This window comes from Nelumbo nucifera, chromosome 4, assembly GCF_055504915.1.
Source record: "Nelumbo nucifera cultivar China Antique chromosome 4, China Antique-T2T, whole genome shotgun sequence".
Classification (NCBI taxonomy): Eukaryota; Viridiplantae; Streptophyta; class Magnoliopsida; order Proteales; family Nelumbonaceae; genus Nelumbo; species Nelumbo nucifera.
Genome location: NC_142652.1, coordinates 87,406,463 through 87,432,134, shown reverse-complemented (window position 1 = coordinate 87,432,134; position 25,672 = coordinate 87,406,463). Strand labels below are relative to the sequence as shown.

Below are 25,672 nucleotides of genomic sequence, written 5' to 3'. Positions count from 1 at the left end.
TCCCCTAACCCCCAAGGCCCCTACCCGTGGGACTTAATCTGAGACCCTCCAATGCAAATTATAATCAGCTAGAGACTTTACTAGCAGGCTGGCTAGCATCTACGACTTTTTTGTTAGGTAAACATTTTATTGAATTTAATCTCCTTTTCAATAAGATTTTTTTTTTTTTTACTTGGGAGCTTAGGTTGAAAAAAAAAACAAAAAAGTGTTTTGAATGTTTGGTATGAATTGCTTTTCTTTGGTAAACATATATTTGAAGCCAAAACACATGAGCCCCAAAAGCACAAAGACCAAAATTCAGATTTTGTACATTTTAGAAGCACAAATCTTAAAGTTTATCCAAATGCAACCTTAATTTTCATTTAGGCTGCGTTTGGTTGGAGTGTAAATGTAAACCGTTACAAATTTGTAATCCGGTTCAGATTTGCATCCGTTTGTATATAGGCAGAGAGAACGACGAACAGAGGAGAACGACGAGCGGGAAAGGTATCTCTGCTGATTTCCACGAATCTGTTCCCATTTTGATATTTTGTTTCTCATTTTTTTTTTCTGTTTTTTCAAGTCATCTACCTCACTAGAAGAGAGATCTTCTCCAAATCCATTTGCCCTCGTTTTTAGAGAGGTAATCTGATCTACCTTCAGAACCAGCAACATCTAGTTAATACAGAAACATCTTCTTCTTTATCTTGGCTTTTCTTAAAATTTCTCATTTTAAAATATCTATTCAGAACTAGTCATACAGTTTAGCCAACTGTTGTTTAAGATAGCGATTTTTTCCATATAATTGATGCGGTGCAAATTTTATGAACAACCGAATGACCGATGCCATGATTTAAGTAGTAGAGAACCTGAGCACTTTAGCAAGTGAGGGTAGAAAAAGAGAGAGGTACTTGGACCTTTCTCCTAGGTTGCCGGGAATATAGTAGACCTTGTAGAGATACTGAGGTAACTCCTTGAATAGAACTTCCTGAATTTAGGTAAAAGTGTTGTTGCATGTAACTGAGGAATCCCAAAATGAAGTTTCGAGTTGTATTATTGTTATCATTGTGGTGAAGTGATGACTAGTCTTAGGCCTCTCTAGTTGATGGCTTGATGCCATAATAAACTCCTGCACATTTGCTATAGTTTTTTTTGTTACTTCCCATGTTTTCTCTTCACTCCTATTTATCCAACATGGGTTTCCTTTAATAAGCATGGAACTTTTGGTTTAAGTATTCAACATAATATGGCACCATTGTACAGGTATCTGGGATACAACTTCCCTGTTTGTGGTCTGCTTCACTACTCACTTGAATACATAACTTTAATCTTACACATTTGATACCACGTGCCCTTATGTGGTTTACTGGTTGTATAGTGAAATAACCATAATACTTGTAAGCTAGTGTGGTTACTGTTGCAAAATCTATGTAATTTGTGTATTGGTCTCTCTGTTTGGTCATTATCTTATAATTCCATTTTGACCTACGTGCTGCTTTCTGATGAAAGAAGATGGCTATGAACAGAATTCCCTTACCACATGGTTGAACCAAAGTAATGTATCACTAAGATATTGAAAATTCCAAATGAAATCCATAAGTTCAGTTATTACATTTGATCATTCATTCCAATCTCCTCAGAAAATCCAATAGTTAGACAAGTAATCCATTAGAAACAAACCTATCATCTTGAAGTAAATATGTTGCATTTTCGATTATGTTAGTTAAAATGAAATGCTCATAAGGTGTTTATATTCTATCTCAAACACACTGCAATGGAACTATTCTTAAATATACCAGATGCCAAGATGCAAAGACACTTCTCTTTTATGGGTAGTCGTTGCTCAACTTTGTCAGTTATTTCAGAACTTTTAGTTTGTAGAAGTTGCCTTCTATGTTATATGTACCTAGTACCTGAAAACACTTATCATTTCCCTGAAAACCTCCCTAAAAATAAAACTATAGAAACATTATGGGTGATTGTAGAAAACACATAAAGTATGACAAATTATCAAGCAAACTACTAGTTCTACTGTGGATTCAGTGACTCATCAACAACAAAATGATACATAAACCCCTGAATTTCCAAGGGTTGCTGATTTTTCAAAGAGGTTCTGCTTTCTCTTGTTATAAGAGAGAGGGTACTGGCTCGTGGAGAACTTATTCCTACGAGCTTTTCAATTTTTCCTTGTCTTCTCAATGACTCTGTAGTACACTGCATTATTCCAAAGAGGGGAAGTGCATGCTCTGCCTTCATCAATTCAGGGAGCTACATCTCTGACTTCTTTAGCATCCCTTGACAATTCTCTTTGTGACATGTACCGTTCTCCTCCAAGGCCCTTGCCTTATGATTCTGATCCTAGATGCTTCTGTTCACAACAAGATGGATTGATCTCCAGACATGAGAAGGGATCAAGTCATTTGCATGAGGAATCCGAACCACTTAGAAGAAGTGATGCTGATACAGGTCTAGAATCACCAATCATTGCAGACAAAGGGAATGGGTCTACTTATGAAAAGAGATTAAGGGAGTATCCTTCAGAGTCCTCAATGAAAAATCCACTGGAAAAATTGACTAGTGGGATTGGGTATATTTATTCATCATCAGAAGACGATGATGTCTATCCAACGTGCCTCGAGGGTATGTTTTCAATCCCTCTTTTTTCTTTCATTTTTACATTCTCTTCTTTTTCTTTGCCCCCATTTTCTTTTATGGAGCTAAATCAGACATCCCCCACTAGTTGGGAATGGAGCTGTTTTCATTGTTTCTGTTCAATTTGTAATTAACATATGAGAGTTTTTGTGTCACTTAGGAAGTTTTCATGCTTTTATGATACCAGGAAGTTGATAATTTTGGTAGGGATTTGCATTATATTTTTGTGTACTTATGGAAGTGAAAGCTTCAAGTTTGTGGTTAGGCCTTTACTTCCCCTACTTATTTATTTATGTTTTTCTTTTCAGAATATACTCTAGAAAACCCCAAGATAATTACCAATTGCTCCCACCATTTTCACCTTGGTTGTATATATGAATGGATGGAGAGAAGTGAAAATTGCCCTCACTGTGGCAAGGTAAACATATTTCTTTATCATGTGTTGTGCACTTGTTTATTCATTCATGCACAATGGTCTTTTATCATCCGGACTTCTGGAGTATTAGCTGATTTCTTTGTATATATATTGCCAAAACAGCGCCAAGGGCAAACCTTAAAATCTTGGCCCAGTCACTCAGTCAGCAAGACCAAACTTTTCCTGTATCAAAAAATACTGAAGCTTGTAAACTATGTGCAAGTCTGGTCTTATATCAGCTGATTTGTTAGTTGAGATAATATTGCCAAATCATGGAGGCCATAATTAAATTGTTGAGGTGATGGTACATTGGTACATAAATGAATCCTAGGAGGTATCTTTGGAAGAGCTAATTGCACTTACACATCTAGCAATTTGAGTAGTAGAATTGAAGAGGTTGGAGGTGGTTGCCATGAGGCTGTGTTAAAAACTGGTGAAAACTAGCAATCAGAAGACTCTACTGTGTTGAAGCACCCGAAGTTTGAAGACATTCAGTGAGTTGCTTCTTTTGATATCATCAGTACCAGGCTTCCTGATGATGCAAGTTCTTTATTTGATTTGTCATCTCTCCAGCAGGCATCAAGTGGCAACGAGCAGCATGTAAAGAGCAATGGTGAAGCAAATCTTTTAGAGCATGTAAAGAGCAATGAGGAATTAAGTTTGTACTACTGTGATCCCCAAGGTGAGATCCAGGGACCGTTTCTTGGTGTTGACATCATCTCATGGTTTGAACAGGGTTTTTTTGGGACTGACTTACCTGTTTGTCTGGCAGATGCCCCAGAGGGAACACCTTTTCAAGAGCTTGGGGAAATAATGCCGCACCTAAAATCTAATGATGGGTTAGTTTCCACTGCTCCCAATACTAAGCCTGATCCATCTGATGCCACTGGAGGCAGCATTGTGGCTACTTTGCCATTAGCTGCTGATTTTACTGGTTCAGTTCTCATGGATAACCAAGGCTGGGCTTCATCTGAATTTGAGAAGCTTCCTGGTCACCATATCAGTCAAGAGTATATAAACGTGAAGATGCAATGGAATCCAATTATTCCGAGGGTCAAAGTTTTCATGACTTTGTTGCTCAAGATGAGGGATAGTTATCTAGTTAGTTATGTGGCTCTTATTGCTCTTTTATATATCCTCTAGTCTCATGTTTCTCATGGTTTTTTCCTCTGTTTTCTGTAGAAGTTGTCTTTTCCGGAAGACCTGGTAGTAGCAGTGGAAATCCAATCCAGAAACATTTTGGTACCCTTAATGATCCATTAACAAATCCCACCAGCCACCCTTACCTTGCAAATGAATCGGTAGAATCTATTGGAAATAAGAGTTGCATCCCTTTGGTCTGCTTTGGTCTGAACTTGAAGATGCTCATTTGAGGCGTACCCAGTCATCAAACATGTCTTCAGGCATTGGTGATCAGGGTCAACCTGTGAACCCCATTGTTGAAAGAGAAACAGATTTTTCTAGTCACAAGAACTCATTTCGTTCAATGGATGATAGACCTCTTGTTGGAGAGACATGGTCTGATGGTTATAAAAGGAATACACTTAACTCCAATTTATTTGTTTAATGGATAGACCGTCAGCAGTCAATGAGTCGACCCCTGATTGATTTAGATCTTTTGAAATTAATCTATAATTTTTTATATTTAATTAATAATATGTTATTTTTTATATTTGTTTAATGGTGGGAGTAGCTGGAACACCATTTGGTAGCAAGACAGTTGTATTTGCATTGATGAAAATGCCAAACATCCACAAAAATTGTATTTGTATTTGCATCTTTCAAAACAAATGAACTGAGTGCAAAGTGGGTGTATAAATCTTGAACCACTTTGCACTCACATGAACCAAACATTTTTGTTTTGCACTCTACAAATTTGTATTCGTGCTCCTTCCAAACGCAGCCTTAGGTTGTGTTTGGTTGCAATGCAAATAAATTTGCACTGATGCAAAATCATGACAGTGCAAATTCTGACCTATTTTTGTTTCAAATTTTAGCTTATTTTATTTCACTGTAATACAAGTGAAGTAAATTAAGACATGAATCAGAACAAAGTAAAACCCCCAAATAAAATTAAAGGAGAATTTGTATTTTTTTTCATTTGCACTCTCATGCATTTGCACTAATGCAAATAAAATTACTTTGCAACCAAACACATCATTAGAATCTTAGTAATTTATTAATGCAACAATTTTTTTTTTTATTTTTTTTTACTTTCGTTATACATGTAATATAATAATTATTTGTAAGTTTTGTTTTGGCAAAGTAATTTATTAGTTATTGGTTATTGCAAATGTTTGCAACTTGGGTGGGCTCAACCCAAGCTTTGGTCTTATTTTTCAGCAATGGATTGGACCTGGGTTTAAAAACTTGGGCTTGTTCTTAACCCAGTTTAGACTAGGTTGAGGCTTTGGGTAATTAAGTCCAACGCTACCTCTTGCAACCTAAGATTAGGTGTGTCAATTGGACTGGATTTGGTTCAATCCGATCCAGTTTAATGTGAGTCTATTATAAATGGATCAGGTCTAATCCGATCCAGTTTAATGTGAGTCTATTATAAATGAATCAGGTCTAATCCAATCCACTGAATGTCATGGATCAATTTAGACCGATCCAATTCAATGTTTGGACCGTCTCAACCCAAACCCGGGCCATTGACACGTATTTTTATCTTATATCAGTGGACCAAATACGATTGTTTTTTGTTTATTTGAAAAAACAAGTGAAACTAAACACTTGTGTAAAAAAAGAAACACTTGTTATAAAACGCAACGGTGCAATCAAATCCTAAGTATTAACGAGAAATAGTAAATTTAGAAAAGAAGTTATTTTAAGTATTGTTTAATTGTTCTAAGCTTCTGAGTAGTCCATTAAATAAGTTACTTATTTCGATGGATTAATCAAATCCTTATTAGACCCAGTAACATTCTATCTGAAAAAAATTAAATCCAAATAACATATTATCCATTCTTGATTGTACACGTGCATAAAACGGGCTCTTCCATATTATAATATCAATATAAAATACAAAGACTGAAATCATAACACTCGTATGTAGATGTAGTAACGTTTCATCAAAACAAAATATCACGGTAGCAACGTACGAAAGATAGATCTAAGAAAAAAAAAAAGAAAAGATGAATATCACAGTAGCAATACAAAGGAGAATCTTTAACCGTTGAAGAAGAATATACAATTGTCATCTCACAGCTTGGTGTTTCTTTCTTCTATTCTCACCGGAAACCCACCTTTCATTTTCGAAGTTAAATAGGACACGTAAACTGGCTCACAACCTTCCTCCATCGCCGGCACAACCCGGAACCGCCGCAGAACACCGGCCACCACCTGCTTCATCTGCAAGAATGCCATGTCCTTTCCTAGACATATCCTGGGTCCCGCTTGAAACACCGGATAGGTGTACTGATCCCTCGCCACGAAGCTCCATTTTCCGGTGACTTCGTCCTTCTCTAGCCACCGCTCTGGCCGAAAATCCGGCCAGTTTGAACCCCACAGGGCCTCCATCCTTCCCATTGCGTAAGGAAGGTATGTTACCCTCACTCCCTTCTTCACCACCGTCCCATCCGGTAGTATGTCGTCCTCCGCTGCCTCCTTGCTGTCCCCGGGAACCGGTGGGTATAGCCTCATGCTCTCGCAGAGCGACGCGTGAGTGTAAACCATATTCTTCACCTCGGTGTATATGGGTGCTACTGGGTTCTCTGTTATCTCCCTCAATATCTCCTCTTCCACGTGTGAGTGACTAGATATTAACCAGAAGAACCAGGTCAAGGCTGCCGATGTCGTGTCTCGACCGGCTAAGATAAAGCTAATCACCAAGTCTGTCACCAAATTTTCGTCCACATGCCCTGAATTCAGGATTCTCGAGAGCAGGTCGCCGTTTTCCAGTGAAGATTTCTCGTCAAGCTCTCGCTTTTTCTCTCTCACAATTCTCTGCGCAAAGCCACGAATTTGGGAGACTGCTAACTGTAGCTGTTTCTCAGACCCAATACCGAATGCCCTTTTCAGCTTCCAGAGCGCCGGGTTAATTGAACCAAACCTTTCACTGCTCAGGCGGATAGCACTATCAAACGCGGTGGTGAATTCTGGCGAGGGAAACGAGGGAGACAGGTATTCTGGGTCAAATCCGAAAGCAATCTTGCAAATGTTGTCGAAGGCAAATCTCTGGAGGATATCTTGCAGATTGATCACGGACTTGTCTGCGGCGGCCGCTGAGAGGATGGGAATAAGACGTTTAGTGAGTTCGGTGTCGACGACGGTCTCGACGAAATTGTGGAGAGACTTGGTATTGAATGCATGGCTAGAGATCTGCCTCTGAGACTTCCAACTATCACCGTCGGCGGTAAATATACCATCGCCAAGCAAGTCGGAGAGGGTGGACCGAAAGAAATGACCTTTTGGATAGCGGTAGAATTGGGTCTTGAGTATGTGTTGGACGTTAGAAGGATTTGCAGTAAGGACTTGACGGACGCCGAAAGGGCGATGAAGAACAAAGGTTCCAGACGGGGAGTGCCTCAGAATCTCTGCAATCCACTCGGGCCAGCGGTTACGATTCTTGGATAGTGCAATATAAGAACCAATTAATGGGTAAGACATGGGCAGTTTAGTGGCCGATGATGAAGAAGAAGACTTCTTACCCAGAAAGCCACTAATTAGGAAGAAGAAAAGTGGAAGGATGAAAGGGAGTGAAATTAAGAGCTCGAGCTGGATCATGGTGGATTGATAGACGAGTCTGCAATTTCGTAACTGGGTGTTGATCAAGAAAATAGGTAATCAAGGATGAAAAGGGTGCTTCTTATTTATAGCTGTGCGTGGCAGATTAAACATTCGTGGAAATGCCTCTGTATTCAAAGCAGAAGCTTCTCTCGAGTTGGAGCGCATCCTACTGATTTGCCTCATTGGTTTGCTTCTGAGTTCTGACGTAAGAGGTTATGTCAAACTGATTAAAGCCCCAAAGGAGGCTAAGACTACAGTTACGCCTAAGCGAGGGCCATAGTTATGAGATGAACATCAACCCCAGGAAGCTTAGATTCTGACGTCAGAGTAGCTCGAAGAAAAGTTTTCCAGACGTTCAACCTCTTAAAGCTGTTCGTGTTAAGTGGACCTCACCAGTCACCACGGAACAAATTCTCAACACCCAGAAAACGCGTTTTTAAGGTGGCTAGTTTTGGCTGATGCGTTTGTTTAAGATGAAGGGTCAAGGTGGCTAATTTGATTGATAGCCACCTAACTAAAATTAGCCAATGTGGAAGTCGAAGAGGGAATGTGTTGGCACAGTACGTGGCGTCCGGATTCTTTTTGGGACCTACGAATTAAGTTGCCATGTGGAAAATAAAGTTTCTTATAGATTTGGTTTGCAGTTGCGGCTTCCTTTTATACTTTTTGCCACTGCCACAGCTAGGGTAGATTCTGGGAGGGTTTTGTAAATTTTAGATGTTATCTGCCTCCCTGAATTTTCAATTCCTATAATTTTAGAATTCAAACTTTTCTTGCACATGAAAATGTAACTCTTCTCAACCCTATCTTTCTCGCATTAAGAGTGGAGCAGGTTGGGTTTATAACTCGTATTTAATTTTTTTTCTTGTTAATAAATATTAAAATTTTCAATTATTTGATTAAGACATATAAAAAGTACAAATTACCAATTATCTTTTACATAAAATTCAAAATATTATTACATTTAACACTTAATACGTAAAGTTCATATACTTTCTAGCAATATACGGATTGGAGAAGATTGGATTTGGCGGTTTAGCCTAACATTGTACCTTATCCGTATGGATACAGGTTGTAAAAGCCGAGGGGATGAGTACCCACCTAACCACAGTCAAGCCTGAGAAAGAGCTACGCTACTCTATGCATTTTATACCGATTGACCATGACTGAACCAGGTGGATAGTTTTTGCTATTTTGGCGTTTTAATTTACTAAATATGGAAATATGCATGGATATGGCACTGAATAAGAACGGAATGGCAAGAAAGGATATATAGTTGTTGGGACAGTGCTTAGATGATGATGAAGATGAAAATATGCATGGATGAACAACAAAAAGAAAACAGGGCAATCAAATTTTAAATGCCTATTATTTCACATGCTTTGGCAGTGGTTTGCAATGTCTCAATAGAACGCCTCTGGTATCCTAGAAATAGATAAAAAAAGGTTTTCTACTTTTTAAAACCAGAACAAGGAGATGATTTTCCTAAAAAAGTCTACTCTCAGCTTAGCTAGAATGCTCCTGTCCTGTGGATCATACCAACTCACATTTAAATTTTAAATAGATTTGAATTCAAGAGAATAATGTTTTTTTTTTTATCAATTTTCTTCTACCTTTCTTTTGGTACAAGGTTGAAAAAATTGGTTTTACATGCTACACATCACAAGGGACGTTTGGAGTGGGGTAAAGGAGTACCTTCCAACAAAAGATGTTCCAACACCCTCTCAACATGATCTAATACTGCACATTTCATATATAGTGGATCCCAGTCTCATGCTGAGATGTATGGTGTCAGATTGTGTTGGGAGAGTGTTGGAATGCCTTTTGTTGGCAGGTGATCTGGACCCGAGGCAAGGCAAGTTGCATATGAGGCCCATTTGTCCATACCACGGAGAGCTTACTGTTGCATGTTTGTCATTAGGGCTCAGTTTGGAAAGAGTACAAATACAAATATGTACATTGCAAATACACAATACAAGATACAAGGTTTTGGGAAAATACGTGACTCCTACACCGTTGGAGGTCATGCATCCCACTAGGCATTTTATACAATAAATTTAAGGTTTAGGGGGCTTTAAGGTTTAAGGGTTTAGAATTTAGATTTTAGGGTTCAAGGATTTGGGCTTTAGGGTTTAGAATTTAGACTTTAGGGTTAGGGTTTAAGGGTTTGGGGATTTGGGCTTTAGGGTTTAGAATTTAGATTTTATGGTTTAAAGTTTTGGGTTAGGGTTTAAGGGTTCAGGGATTTGGGCTTTAGGGTTTAAGGGTCTAGAATTTAGATTTTAGGGTTTAAAGTTTAGGTTAGGATTTATAGGTTAAGAGATTTAGGCTTTAGGATTTAAGGGTTTAGCCTTTAGATTTGTTTTCTTGGTAAAAGTATGGTAGAAAGTCAGAGAAGAGAAGAGCGAAGATAAGAGAGAAAAAAGATTTAAAGTCAAAAACTTGGGTTGATAGTGCCAACTTTGGTATTAAAATTAGGGCAACCCAAACTAGTAACAAATAAAGGGAAAAATTATAGCTATGCCCTTGTGACACTAAAGTACAAAAATATGATAGTTTTAACACTTTGCCTCAAGTTGGGACATAGATGTCAATCATGCCCAACTTATCACATAAGTCATTGTACTACAACTGATGTAGGCCCTTTGTAAAAATGTTTGCAAGTTGCTCATCGGAACTAACATATGGAGTATACACTTCCCCATTAACAAGTTTCTCCTTGATAAAGTGTTTGTCCACCTCAATATATTTAGTTTTATCAAGAAGAAATGGGTTGGCTGCAATATTAAAGACATTTTTGTTATTACAATACAAGGGCATGGGGCTATCAACTAGAAAACCCAGTTCACTCAAAAGATTCTTTATCCACATAACTTCAACCACTCTATGGGAAAGTACTCTATACTTAGTTTAAGCACTAGACCCAGCCATTACATTTTGCTTCTTGCTTTTTCATGTGATTAGGTTTCCTCCCACAAAGGTACAATACCCCACTAGTGGACTTTCTGTCATCAACTGATTTGACCCAGTTAGCATCTGTATACACCTCAACCTTCAAATGCCCATGCTTTTGGAAAAGTAAACCAGCTCCCTCTAAGTGTCTAAGTCTGTGGTTTTAGGGGAATGCATGAATTGACTAAGAACACCCACAACATAAGCAATGTTTGGTTGAGTCATGGACAAGTACAAGAGCCTTCTCGCAAGTCTTTGGAATTGCTTTACATCTTTGATGGTCTGACCATAACAATCACCCAGTCTGTGATTTGGATCAATGGCATAGTCAATTGGCTTCGCCCCTAGTTTTCTTGAACCCTATAACAAATCTAGGATGTATTTCCTTTATGAAATGAAGATCCCCTTTTGTAAGCAGGCCACTTCAATTCCAAGGAAATACTGCAAGGGAACTAGCTCCTTCACTTCAAATTGAGTGGCTAGGAACTCCTTTAGCTTTTGAATTTCAACTTTCTAATCACCCGTGATTACTATGTTATCAACATACACTGATGAGGGCAGATTTGGCCCTCCAGTGAAATTGTGACACGTGGCACCTCGTGAAAACTAGGCGACACCCAGGCAACAACTTACCAAGTTGGTGTCCCACCTGGGCACCGGCCTACGGGCGGCCTGCACGCGGCCTGCGCACTGCTGGCGTGGCCTGGCGCTGCCTGCACGTGACCTACGCGACCTGGTTGACCTGGATCAGCCTGGCACATGATCCGACCTAACTGACCTAGCCGACCTGGATCTGCCCGGCACATGATCCGACCTGGCCAACCTAGCTGACCTGGATCAGCTTGGCACACGACCCGACCTGGCCGACCTGGCAACCCATAAGACGCCCACTGATAAACTCACCAAGGAACTTGCCAAGGAGCTCGATAACTCACCAAAGAGCTCGCCAAGGAGCCAGGCAGCTCGGCAGAGCTCGCCACAAGCAGCTCGGCATAGCCCAAGGAGCTCGGCATAGCTCCCCCGGGCAGCTCGCCACTTGTAGGGTAGCTCGGTACAGAAGAGTAGTTTGGCATATCGCAGGAAGATCTCCTGCCTGACAACCGTACCTGACAGATCTGGTGGCAGCGCCCACATCTCTTGCCAGGCGGCGTCGTGCCTGCCGTCTCTGAAAAGCATGGCACGCCTAACGAGTCCATACCCTGCAACAACAGCCTACACCTGCCACCTCAATCCTGGCTGTAATGGCTTGGGCAGTGGCGGTTACGCCTGATGTGACTGGGCATCACTATATAAGGACTCCGACCCCCAAAGCCAAGGGGGAGGGAATGGAAAAATGGAGGTAATCCCTGCTCTCTAGCTCTCTCATTTCTCTCAAAGCTCTCTGCAATCAGAATGCTAACTTAGGCATCGGAGAGTCCCGCTGGGTAAACACCCCCGAGTCCTCTGATTCAGTTCTCGCAGGTTCCTCAACTCCCGCCGCCTACAAAGAGGAGGAAAGGATGGAGTTCTCATAGGTCCCTCATCTCCCGCCGCCTACAAAGGAGAGGAGATCACCTCATGCAGAGGGCAGTCAGGTTGCGCTACACCAGGGAGCTCCACCACCCTCTGAGTTATAGGCCGCCTAGGAGTAGGTCAAATGACGAGTCCACCCAGGCAGTTCTCCACCAGGGAGCTCGTCACCAGGCAATTCCCCACCAGGGAGCTCATCACCAAGTAGCTCTCCACTAGGGAGCTCGTCACCAGGCAGTTCTCCACCAGGGAGCTCGTCACCAAGTAGCTCTCCACCAGGGAGCTCGTCACCAGGTAGTTCTCCACCAGGGAGCTCGTCACCAAGTAGCTCTCCACCAGGGAGCTCATCACTAGGCAATTCTCCACCAGGGAGCTCGTCACCAAGCAGTTCTCCACTAGGGAGCTCGTCACCAGGTAGTTCTCCACTAGGGAGCTTGCCACCAGGGAGCTCGTCACCAGGCAGTTCGCCACCAGGGAGCTCCATCATCCTCTGAGTCACAGACCACCTGGGAGCAGGTCAAATGACGAGATACTTAGCCAAAAAAAATGATACATCACAAAAATTGGTACGTGACAAAAAATGGTTACATCATACACCATCAAGGCTACAATCTTTCCTTCTCTTCTTTTCACAGATAATATGTCATCAACATATACTATCAAGGCTACATTCTTTCCTTCTCTTTTCACAAATAATGTATGATCAGTCTAACACTGTTTGTAACCAATCTGTTGCATAGCTAGATGAAACTTGCTAAGTCAAGATCTTGATGATTTTTTAGTCCATACAATAACTTCTTTAACCTGCACACTTTTTGTTCTTTTCCTTGGGCACAAAATCTAGGGGGTTGTACCATGTACACCTCTTCTTCAAAATTATCATTCAGAAAGCCATTTTTGATATCTAATTGATGAAGATCCCAATCAAAGTTAATAAATAAATAGAAAAGAACTTTGATAGAATTCATCTTTGCTATTAGAGCAAATGTCTTTACATAATCTACCCCATACACCTAAGTAAAACCTTTTGCCACCAATTGGGCCTTATACCTTTCCACTGTGCCATCAACCCTGTGCTTCATTAATTGTGAATACCCACTTACATCCTATTGGTTCCTTACCTTCAAGTAGGGGTGTCAATTGGACCGGATTTGGTCCAATATGATCAATGTGAGTCCATTACAAATGGGCTAGGTCCAATCCAATTCAATGAATATTTTTGGACTATTTTGGATGGACCAGGTCCAATCCAATCCAATAAATACTTTGGACCATTAAGTCTGGATTGGTCCAATTCAATATGTCTTGTTGGTCAATCCAATCTATCCAAATTGATTTTGGTTTGGATGGGGTCCAATCTAAAACCGGACACCCTACCTTTAGGAAGATCCACCAAGTTCTACGTCCATTTTTCTATAAAGTGTTGATCTCTTCTTTCATTGTATTTATCCATTCAGGTACTGAGAGAGCCTCTACCACATTCTTAGGAATAGGGACACTATCAATGGAATAAAAGAAAGTACGAAAAGAAAGTGAAATGTTCTCATAGGAAACAAAATGGGAGATAGGATGCTTAGTGGTACAAGACCTAACTCATTTCCTTTGTGCAACATGAATGTCTAGGTCATAATCAATTCAAGAATTAATAACAATAGGGTCAACATCAATGGGAATAAGAATACCTTGCTGGATAGGATATTCTCTCGGTAAATCTAATGGTGTTGGTGGTACAATCACTACAAGAAATATCATTTTGAGTGGCAGTTTTTGAAATGGCTAAACGGCAACTATCACTAGAAATATCGGCCTTTAGCGCCAAACAATTAAAAACTACCACTAAAGAGACCAAGCGACTGTCGCTATAGAAGTGGCATGAATCGAGGAGGGTTTTCTCCCTCATGCCTCTTCCTCTTCACATTTCTTCTCCTCCCGCCCTTTTTGTCCCTCTCCTCTCTCAGTTGTCTCTTTCTCTCTATCTCTTTCTCTCCGGACCTTGAATGATTTGAGGTAAACACAGATGGAGGCTTTAGTAAATCCATATCTTTTGAAATTGTTGTTACATGTTTTGTTATTTTCAATCCTTTCTTTCTTTTTTTAGTCGGTTATGATTACCTCTCATATGGTTTACTGAGAACTGGTTTCCATGGTAACTAAATGTCATTGTTGCGGGTGGTTTTTGTCGATCCTTGCAGGTACACAATTAGGCAAATATTGACAAAGAATTCTACTCAATTCGTGATCTTAATAATGCTTAGTTGGGCAGACTTATGGGCGAACGGTGGAGTAAGGGGAGTTTGTCCTGAATGTGGTCCTACTCATATCATGGCTATACATGTTTATATGAGATTAAATGATGTCACCCTTGGTTGAATGGGAAATTTTGTCCTTTCTAGTGGTCTTTTTTGATGTTGATGGTGTTAAACTCACATGTTGAATCCCTATTTTGTATGCTTTTTCTTTGGATCCATTATATGCTCAATTTCAATATAAAGAACCTCTTATTGGAAAGGAGAGTAATATTCATCCTTGTGCTATAAGTTCAACTCTTGGACAGGGTTTCCCTTGAATACTCATTTTAATTTAGAATAATTGAATGCCATAGTAAAGGCTTATACTCATGGTTTCCTTGGGCATACACAAAGATTCATGAAACTTGCTTCTGAGTTGGTATGAACAGTTATACTTTCAAATTACCCAGAATGGTCATTGGTTTTTCTTCCAAAGGCCTTGGAATAGGTGACCTAGTTTGGCACAACAGTTTTTGTCATAAAAAAGAATTATTGAATGAGAAATTATGCTCAATGGAAAATATCATTTTAAATTCTATGTTTTATTCCTATGTTCTTAACATATAGAGAAAGCAAAACACCAAACCAACTAAATAATATTTTCACTGTATTGAATTGTCTTAGAAAGACCTATAAAATTAAAAGATGTAAAGTAGAAGGATCCTGATAATCAATCAAAGAAAGCAATAAAAAGGAATAGTGAGTATAGAAATACTTTTTAAGGAAAAATTACAACATGGTAATTGTTATGGAAAGAATGAAATACAATGCAGCCCTTCAAAAGAAAAAAAAAAAAACAGAAATGTAATGCAGCATGCAGGATATAATGAAGGCAAACTTAATTTCAATGTGGTAGGACTTTACTATTGGTTCATTCTTAACAATTTTTTTTTTTTTTTGAGAAAGAGATGAGGTATTATATTCATTGCTTCAAAAACATATACAAGCCCTGCACAATAAGACATTGTGCATGGGCCACTACATTTTCTCTTCTGTATGCATAGATACAAAAAGTGCATTGAAATAAAGAAAAAGAACTATATGGCCTGTTTCTGAAATACTTGTGACCCTTTATCCATGAAAGCATCTGCCCCATAAACCTTTCAAAAAGCCTTATATTTCTCTCTGTCCATAATGTCCAGACCACCACTGCAGGTACCACTCCCCAGATAACCTTTCCTTCTTTGGATAAACCATTCAAGTGCCAACCCTACAGCAAAGCCTCCGTAGATTTTGGGAAACAGAACTGAGCTTCAAAAGGTCCCAGTAGCTTTACCCATATACTTCTTGCAAACCTGCAGTGTATAAGGAGATGTTCCAACTCTTCCAAGGCTTCACCACAGATTACACACCTTCTGGGTTCCACCCTCATCCCTCTCCTACCCAATGCATCTGCTGTTAGGCACCTCCCCAAAGCTGTAGTGTATAAGGACTTGTGAATCTGCCTGATTTTCCCATACCCAAATTCTGCTGTCCCTCTGACCTCTCAGCTGTGATTCAGTTCCAACCACTGTTCTACCTCCCAATCATTCAGATTTCTTCTGAATGTGATCTATGCATATGAAGTGGTACTGAGTCCAGGGAATGCATAAAGCATTAATTGTCCCCTGGGTTTCAAGCAATGGACTTCATTCCCAAAGCAATGTAAAGAGGACATCTGGACTCTTGTACTAGTATGATTTTTTTTTAATTTAGCTCTGTGGTTTTCTTGGTTATCATGATATTGTTAGGATTTTAACTTATTTGAGTTGATGGCCTGACTTGCAGGTTCATGTTCCTCCATTATGTATTTCCAATGGAGTTTTCAGGGCATCAGAGTTTGCAGGTCTTCACTTTCTTTTGCTGCATTTCCAGTTTTCAGGGCATCCTGGAAATTAAGTTGCAAGTTCATGTTCCTCTGCTTTGAGGCTTATGCTGTCAATGTTTGTGATACATGCTTATGCTGTCAATGTAACATCTGGTTGAGAACTATGATTCATGAATCATTTTAAGTGTCATAGTAGTTGAGAAACATTTCAATGGGAATAATTTGATTTCAGTTTAATATTTCCTTCTTTTTGATAACTGAACAGGTTTTATGGGTTTCATAGATTATTTCCTTGTATTCTACTATACGTTCAACCTAATGGTGTTTGTGTTACATAGTTCAAATTCATGCTTAGTCAAGTGTTGATTAGTGATGTAGGCGCACATGGTCTCGTCCAATAGCGGGCCTGCACGTGTTAGGCAACGCGGTTCAGAGTGGACCCAATCAGGGTGCACACAGAGTAGAGCTTGGCGGGCTTTTCGAAACCAGTAGCATGGAGTCACCTGGCGGTCTCGGATGGCCGCGCTCCCCACGTGCGGATCACATCTAGACCGTTCGAGCTCAACTACCTCCAAGCAGTTTCAAGTATAAATAGGAGGTGACCCCTCTGATGTTCTCTTTCCTTCACTCCTTTCAGGACTGACCTACCAGTCCTCGGCCACCCAGGACCTCAAACTACTTGGCCTCCCTCGCACCTTGGCACCTCGTTACCTCGGCTTGGGAGTAAATTGATAGTGTTGCCCTTCGCCCATTTTGATTGGCAACAATTGGCGCCGTCTACGGGAAACATCGCTAAGACTTCCCTCAACTAAACTCCTATAAATCCAAGAGAATCAACTCCTAAGCCTAAGCTTTAACCGACATGGCAAGAAACACTAGGAACGCTTAGAACTTGGTCACGACAGACCAGTTTCAAGCGGTCCTCGAATGGCTTGACAACCTCGTGCAGAGGCTGGACGAGGTGGGGCGCCCGGCAGGAGGTCGCCCTGCTGGGAGCTTGGGGCACCATGGCGAGTGTGCGTCTCCAGACCCCTTAGCCATCGGCCCTATCAAATCTAACAGTGCCGACCCCTTAGAGTTCGATAGCAGCCGGCGCGCTAGTCAGCAGCCAAGGACCTCACGACCCCTCAGCCAAAGAGGGGAAGAATCAACACAATCTCGTGATCATCGCCGAGACCTAGAACAACATCACCACCACGAAAGAGAGAACTCCTGGGACGAAGGCAAGGCGATCAGGCCATCGGCCCCCCTCTCAAGGGCCGAGGGACGACGTTGCGCCTCTCCCTCACGTGTCTCGGACCTCCGAGACCTCCTGAATGACAGGCGGGCCAGAAGAAACGAACATGGGCCCGCATTAGAATATTCGGGGGTTCGGGCCGACCCCGTCGAGACCAAGAGGGCCAGGACGGGGTATCAAAATTTCGTTATGTATCAGCCCGTATTGGTCGATACGTATCATATTGGGCCCTTCCTGATATGCCCCTATAGGGGTTGTATCAAATCAGACTATGGTTTAGAGGGTAGTTGGGACTTAAACCGACTCCTCTGAACCAGTTTTGAAAAAAAAAATAAATAAAACATAAAAAACACCGATATAGGGTATCGGTATGTATCGATATTTAGAACCTAGAAAAAAATTACATTACCCAAATTAGATCCTAATTTGGTAAAGAATTTCTGGTTCTGTTGCGTGGAACTTGTATTAATAATGTTGGTTAGATCATATTTGGCTTTGTTCAAATTTTGGCAGTACATTTTCCGGTGTGCTAACCGATGAACATGGAAGAGTTCAAGCTATTTGGGAAAGCTTTTCCACCCAAGTTTGCATCAGTGTCTTAAATCACTGTTGTGTGAGGTGAGGCATTTCAATTACCTAAAAATATATTTGTGTTTTGATGTAACCGTTTTTGGTCACGTACCATATTTTGGGATGTATAAATTTTTTTGGCTAAGTACCTTGCGTTTGACCTGGTGGTGACGTGCCTAGGTGATGAGCTACTTGGTGGCGAACTTCTTGGGGGAGAACTGCCTGGTGGCGAATTGCCTAGGGGCGAATTGCCTGGTGGCGAACTGCCCGGTGGCGAACTGTCTGGTAGTGCTCCTTGGTGGCGAACTGCCCGGTGGCGAACTGTCTGGTAGTGCTCCCTGGTGGCGAACTGCCTGATGGCGAATTGCTTGGTGGCGAATTGCCTGGTGGCGAACTACCTGGTGGCGCTGCCTGATGGCGAACTGCCTGGTGACGAACTGCCTGATGGCGAACTGCCTGGTGGCGAACTGCCCGGCAGTGCTCCCTGCCTGGTGGCGAACTGCCTGGTAGTGCTCCCTGATGGCGAACTGCCAGGTGGCGAGCTACCTGGTGGCGAACTGCCAGGTGGCGAGCTACCTGGTGGCGAACTACCTGGGGGCGAACTGCCTGGGGGCGAACTTCCTGGTGGCGAATTGCCTGATGGCGAACTGCCTGGTGGCGAACTGCCTGACGCCGAACTGCCTGACGGCGAACTGCCTGGTAGTGCTCCCTGGTGGCAAACTCGTCACTTGACTTGCTCCTAGGCGGTTTGCAACTCAGAGGATGGTGGAGCTCCCTGGTGCAGCGCTACCCGACTACCCCCTGCGTGAGGTGATTTTCTCTCCTTTGTAGACGGCGGGAGCTGAGGGACCTGCGGGAACTGAATCAGAGGACCTAGGGGTATTTTCCCGGCGGGGACTCTCCGTTGCCTAAGTTAGCATTCTGATTACAGAGAGCTTGGAGAGAAATGAGAGAGCTAGAGAGCGGGGGTTACCATACCCTTTCTCCCCCCTGGCTTTGGGGGTCGGAGTCCTTATATAGTGGTGCCCTTGCGGGTTAGGTGGGTGAAAAGCCTTCAAATGGTAAGACGTCATATCCCGTCAGAACCGGGGTACGGTGATGAACTCCTCGAGGTTGTCAGGCTGGCGCTTGTGCCAGGCGGCCAGGTCGGCGCCTGGGCCAGGTTGTCAGGTTGGCGCCTGTCAGTCGACGGGTCGGTGTCCGGACCAGGTTGCCAGGCCGGCGCCTGTCTGTTGGCGGGTCGGTGTCCGGGCCAGGTTGCCAGGTCGGCGCCTGTGTCAGTCGGCGGGTCGGTGTTCGGGCCAGGTTGCCAGGTCGGCGCCTGTGTCAGTCGGCGGGTCGGTGTCCGGGCCAGGTTGCCAGGTCGGCGCCTGTGTCCGGGTGAGGTCGTCAGGTTGGCGCCTGTGTCCGGGTCAGGTTGTCAGGTTGGCGCTTGTGTCCGGTCCAGATTGCCAGGTCGGTGCCCGTGTCCGGGCCAGGTTGCCAGGTCGGCGCATGTGGCCGGCTGATCCGGCCAGGTCGCGCAGGTCGTGCCAAGTCGCGCGCAGGCCGCGCCAGGTCGCGCGCAGGCCGCGCCAGGTCGCGCCAGGCCAGCCAGACCGGTCCCCGGGGGGGACCAACTTGGTAAGTTGTTGCTTGGGGGCTTGCCTAGTTGTCACGAGGTGCCACGTGTCGCAATTTCACTGGCGGGCCAAATCTGCCCTCATCAATTGCCCCCCACTCCCGAGCTGAGAGTAACTCAGCGAAGGGAGTAGATTTCTTTTGGCCCGTAAGTCGACGAGCTAGTAAGTTTTGATCCAATTCCTTAGGCTTTGGGAGCTGCCTGTTTGTGGCGAGCTGCTAGTAAGACGAGGGGGTCTCCGCCGGTTTCAGCAGTGTAGCCCTTAGGCTCTGGGGCAACTTATAGTTCACTTTTGCTGATTTTGTTCCTGCTGAGAAAGCGATTGGATATTTAGCAATAGTGTGGCCCGCAGGCTTTGGGAGTGACTCATAGTCTACTCTTTTTTGGTTTTTGCCCGTGCCGAAGAGGCGACCGGGTCTTAAGCAGTAATGCGGCCCGTAGGCTTTTGGGAGTGACTCGTAGTCTACTCTTTTTTGACTTTTGCCCGTGCCGGAGAGGCGACCGGGTCTTAAGCAGTAATGTGGCCCGTAGGCTTTTGGGAGTGACTCGTGGTCCACTCTTTTTTGACTTTGCCCATGCCGGAGAGGCGGCCGGGTCTTAAGCAGTAATGTGGCCCGTAGGCTTTTGGGAGTGACTCGTGGTCCACTCTTTTTTGACTTTGCCCGTGCCGGAGAGGCGACTGGGTCTTAAGCAGTAATGTGGCCCGTAGGCTTTTGGAGGTGACTCGTGGTCTACTCTTTTTTGACTTTGCCTGTGCCGGAGAGGCGACCGGGTCTTAAGCAGTAATGTGGCCCGTAGGCTTTGCCTGTGAGGTGTCGAGTTATGATTGTGCTGCATCAGCTTCGTAATGCCGGTCACCCACTCCTACAAGAAGCTATTAGGGGCTCGACCTTTGGGGGCAGCACTACTAACTTTAGGTTGCCAGCTCACACGGGAGCCTTGGAGGGCTCGACCGGTAAGGGCGCCTATGTAGTCTGTTGGCCGTCAACTCCCGCGGAAGCCACGAAGAGCTCATCTTTGTAGGGGGACCTTGCGGAGAGGACTGATGAGGCATCATCTGAATCGAAAGTAAGGTTGGTAGAGCTACTTAGTCTGTTAGCCCCCTGCATAGTTTTTGAGTTCATAAAATATGTAAACTATAAAGTGATATCTTCATAAAAGTGAGAACTTAGCTTTTGTAGGATGAGAACTTAGCTTTTCGTAGCGTATTCCCACAGACGGCGCCAATTGATGTAACCGTTTTTAGTCACGTACCATTTTTTGGGATGTATAAATTTTTTGGGCTAAGTACCTCGCGTTTGACCTGGTGGTGACGTGCCTTGGTGATGAGCTACTTGGTGGCGAACTTCCTGGGGGAGAACTGCCTGGTGGCGAACTGCCTGGTGGCGAACTGCCTGGTGATACTCCCTGGTGAAGAACTGCCTAGGGGCGAACTGCCTGGTGGCGAACTGCCCGGTGACGAACTGTCTGGTAGTGCTCCCTGGTGGCGAACTGCCTGATGGCGAACTGCCTGGTGGCGAACTGCGTGGTGGCGCTGCCTGATGGCGAACTGCCTGGTGACGAACTGCCTGATGGTGAACTGCCTGGTGGCGAACTGCCCGGCAATGCTCCCTGGTGGCGAACTGCCTGATGGCGAACTTCCTGGTGGCGAACTGCCTGATGGCGAACTTCCTGGTGGCGAACTGCCTGGTAGTGCTCCCTGATGTCGAACTGCCAGGTGGCGAGCTACCTGGTGGCGAACTGCTAGGTGGCGAGCTACCTGGTGGCGAACTGCCTGGGGGCGAACTTCCTGGTGGCGAACTGCCCGGCAGTGCTCCCTGGTGGCGAACTGCCTGATGGCGAACTGCCTGGTGGCGAACTGCCTGACGGCGAATTGCCTGGTAGTGCTCCCTGGTGCGAACTTGTCACTTGACTTGCTCCTAGGCGGTCTGCAACTCAGAGGATGGTGGAGCTCCCTGGTGCAGCGCTACTTGACTACGCCCCGCGTGAGGTGATTTTCTCTCCTTTGTAGACGGCGGGAGCTGAGGGACCTGCAGGAACTGAATCAGAGGACCCGGGGGTATTTTCCCGGCGGGGACTCTCCGATGCCTAAGTTAGCATTCTGATTACATAGAGCTTGGAGAGAAATGAGAGAGCTAGAGAGCGGGGGTTACCATACCCTTTCTCCCCCCTGGCTTTGGGGGTCGGAGTCCGTATATAGTGGTGCCCTCGCGGGTTAGGTGGGTGAAAAGCCTTCAAATGGTAAGACGTCATATCCCGTCAGAACCGGGATACGGTGATGAACTCCTCGAGGTTGTCAGGCTGGCGCTTGTGCCAGGCGGCCAAGTCGGCGCCTGGGCCAGGTTGTCAGGTCGGCGCCTGTCAGTTGACGGGTCGGTGTCCGGGCCAGGTTGCCAGGCCGGCGCCTGTCTGTCGGCGAGTCGGTGTCCGGGCCAGGTTGCCAGGTCGGCGCCTGTGTCAGTCGGCGGGTCGGTGTCCGGGCCAGGTTGCCAGGTTGGCGCCTGTGTCCGGGTGAGGTCGTCAGGTCGGCGCCTGTGTCCGGGTCAGTTTGTCAGGTCGGCGCCTGTGTCCGGTCCAGATTGCCAGGTCGGCGCCCGTGTCCGGGCCAGGTTGCCAGGTCGGCGCATGTGGCAGGCTGATCCGGCCAGGTCGCGCCAGGCCAGCCAGACCGGTGCTCGGGGGGGACCAACTTGGTAAGTTGTTGCTTGGGGGCTTGCCTAGTTGTCACGAGGTGCCACGTGTCGCAATTTCACTAGAGGGCCAAATCTGCCCTCATCATGTTTTAATCCATAATGCATGTGGCATAAGCCTTATGAGTCAGTGACCACGCACTTCTATAATTAATAAATAAATAATAGAAATGGAAAACCATGAGAAAATAAACAACTAAATAATTGAAGCTTCCTTATAAATAACATGATCATACTTATTTCCAACTTATATATTTGAACACAAGTTTTTTAAAACCGGATTGGACAGGGAACCATTTTGGGTCCAGTTCTCGGGTTGAATGGTCTGATTGCCTAGTCCAAACGGGCGATTTGCTTTGACAAAAAAATAAAAAGTGTGTGGTCATAAGGCTTAATTAACAATCCAGGTTGACGGTTTGACCACTCGGATCAGTGCTTTGTTGACCAAATCAACAGTTTTTGGCCAAAAACAGTTATGGGGTGAAATGGAATCAGTTAGGTGATTGTTCCTGATTTTTCTGGTCTAACCGGCCAACCCAATTTTGAAAACACTACTTGAACATGGTTTATGTTTGGATACTGGAAGTTGGGAACTATATTATTATTTATTCTCTTTATATGTTGTATGAGATCCACACCTTTTAGAGTGGGACCCATGAATTTGTTAGTGGCGTGAAACATTATCATTGGTTCCACAGCCTGATGAACAACTAAAGCGTTCAGCTAATCCAAATTCATATATATAACACTATTTGCAAAGTAGTAACCAAAACAGGATTGGCATGGATGATGATGATTAAATAATTTTTAAAAGTAGTAATAAATGATTTAAATATTAATAATTTAACAATGGATATGGTTTTAAATAGAATTGATTGGCCAAATAGAATCATGTAGCCAATTTGAATGATAATTAAGAAAAGCCTAAAAATCATACTACTTGAAAGAATGAGGTCATCCATGTTTAACAAGAATTGATAAAAAGATCTTGCAAGGGCATCATTCAAATTGGATGGTGGGGATTGGTTGCAGGGTTCAAAGTATCAACACGTATCGGCCCATACCGACCGATAAGTATCATTCCGGGACCTCCCCGATACGCCCCTATAGTGGGTGTATCGGGGGTCTGACTGGTTCAGGGGGTGGAGGAGCCCTAAATTGGGCCCCCTAAACCGGCTTAAAAAAATAAAAAAAGTAAAAAAAAAGGTATCAATATCGCCCGATACGCCCCTACCGACATATCGGGCGTATCGATATTTTGAACCTTGATTGTTTGATATCATAATTTGGATGTTAAAGCGATCATGCTTTCTTTCTTCTCATTTATTTAGTTGCTTTTGAGAGTAGAATGTTAAATGACATTAAAATCCCTAAAACATATCGTAATTTGGATGTTAAAGAAGGGTGGTATTTGTCTTTTAACATATTTATATTATTATAAAGTAGATGCTTGCCTTGGTTTTGGTATAGGTCATAAAATTTAATACAAGTATAGAATACAAGTGAGTTGGGATTCACTCACAAAAAAAAAAAAAAATTTGTGTCCGTACATCTCATCATGAGATTGAGACCCACCATATTTGTGATGTAGGGGTGAGCATGGGTTGGTTTAATGACAACCTAGAACTTACCCTATAGGGGTTGGTTCCAAGTTTGTGGAACTAGAACCTACCTTGTGAGGGTTGATTTTGGCCTTGGTGGTTCCGGGGTTGGTTCTAGGATCGGACCTGTGGAATCTGTTCTTTCTTTGCTCCCCCTCCCCCCAAAAAAAGAAGCATGTTCTTTAAAAACTTGATTTTCAATAAATATAATATATTGTTTAAAACCCATATTATCTTTATTAGTTAAATTGGATAGCTTAATAAGTAGATTATCATTATATGGTTCAAAACTTATAATTTAAATTTAAGTTTTGTAAATATTACCTCTTACATTACTTAGTGTACACATTCAAATATTAAAATGAAAATAAATGATCAAATAACTTAAGTAACTTAATGGTCAAATGAGATTGTGTCCTTTGTTAACCATGATTGCTTGGGTTCAAATCATTACATCCCCGAAAGTTTTAAGGTTTATTTCAAGGCAGGTTCCACAAAGATCAATTCCACCAAGGCCAGCCAAGGTTGGTTCATCAAGTTGGTTTGGGTAGGGTAAACCCCTAGACCATGGAATCGGTCTGGGTAGGGGTCGGTTCCAAGGATTTGGAACCAGACCCTACCCTATAACAAATTGGGTAAGGTTGGTTCAAGGCCTGTTCAAAGTCGATTCCAGGTAGAATCTACCCATTTGCTCACCTCTATTGTGATGTGTAAGCACAGATCATGTTGAAACGTGTTGGAATAATTTTTTTGTGATAAGCAAATATGACATCTTATCAATTTATATCTTACCCTCTACTTGCACACGTGCATAACACCTACCCCTACACTAGTATATTTAAAAGAGAGGAGGGCCATTCACTATATATTGGTTAAATTTCTTTGGGTATGTAGCAGGCCAAGCCTATAAATTTGGCAGTTTGGATATAGTTTCAACATAGGGTCTCAACAACTTGTTCCAATGGCTAGGCTTATTAATAATACCCGAAAATCAATGGCCTAAAATGACATCCAATCCAATTATCTTGGATTTGAATGATGTATTATGTAACCAAATCGCATTCGAATTTTGTAGTATGCATCCAATTAAAAATTGGGTTGGGTTTAGATTTGATTAAGTATGTGTTTGGTTCCATTTATATTTATTGAATAAACATTTGTACTTTATTTCTTGGTAAAACCGAGAAATGCAATAATCACAACTGTTTATGACAAATAGGCACCACTAGGCGCCACTAGGCTCCACATCAGCGTAACAGTGAAAAAACGCCTAACCGTTTGTGGAAGCTTTAAAAAATAAATTCCACAAACGACTGACATGCACAAAAACCAAGGTTGACTTTTTCATTTTCGATGCATGCAGAAGAGTAAGAGAGGGAAAATGCTGAAGTGGTGCCTATGTGGCACTGTCAATAAACCTTTACTGAATAAATGTAAACGGAACCAAACACCCTCTAAAATCTGAATTCGTTTATATTATAATATTTATTGATTATAATATATAAATTTTATATAACTATATTTAAAATTATAAAAATGTGTATTTTATATATTATATTACATATGAATTTATATATGTATATATATATATATAATAAATTCAGTATGTTATATTTATAT

At 42.9% G+C, this 25,672-nt stretch overlaps 1 protein-coding gene and 1 pseudogene across 6 annotated transcripts; one reads left to right on the top strand and one right to left on the bottom strand.

Moving 5' to 3' along the window:
- Positions 1-282: 282 nt before the first annotated feature.
- On the top strand, positions 283-6,182 carry LOC104612957 (E3 ubiquitin-protein ligase At3g02290-like). Of its 5 annotated transcripts, none has more exons than XM_088886349.1 (5): positions 283-486; positions 563-2,619; positions 2,940-3,049; positions 3,170-3,728; positions 3,819-6,182. In XM_088886349.1, exons 2-4 carry the CDS (start codon positions 2,295-2,297, stop codon positions 3,287-3,289), a joined length of 555 nt encoding a protein of 184 aa, XP_088742475.1. In that variant the 5' UTR covers positions 283-486; positions 563-2,294; the 3' UTR covers positions 3,290-3,728; positions 3,819-6,182. The 5 variants fall into 5 exon arrangements, with proteins under 5 accessions (XP_088742475.1, XP_088742477.1, XP_088742476.1 ...); XM_088886351.1 differs by having other exon boundaries at positions 283-2,619; positions 3,170-3,540; positions 3,623-3,728; XM_088886350.1 differs by having other exon boundaries at positions 283-2,619; positions 3,170-3,540; positions 3,620-3,728.
- LOC104612965 (cytochrome P450 94A2 pseudogene) lies at positions 6,030-8,457 on the bottom strand (annotated as a pseudogene). Its single transcript, XR_016068528.1, has one exon. The product of XR_016068528.1 is annotated as a cytochrome P450 94A2 pseudogene (transcript).
- Positions 8,458-25,672: the final 17,215 nt, after the last annotated feature.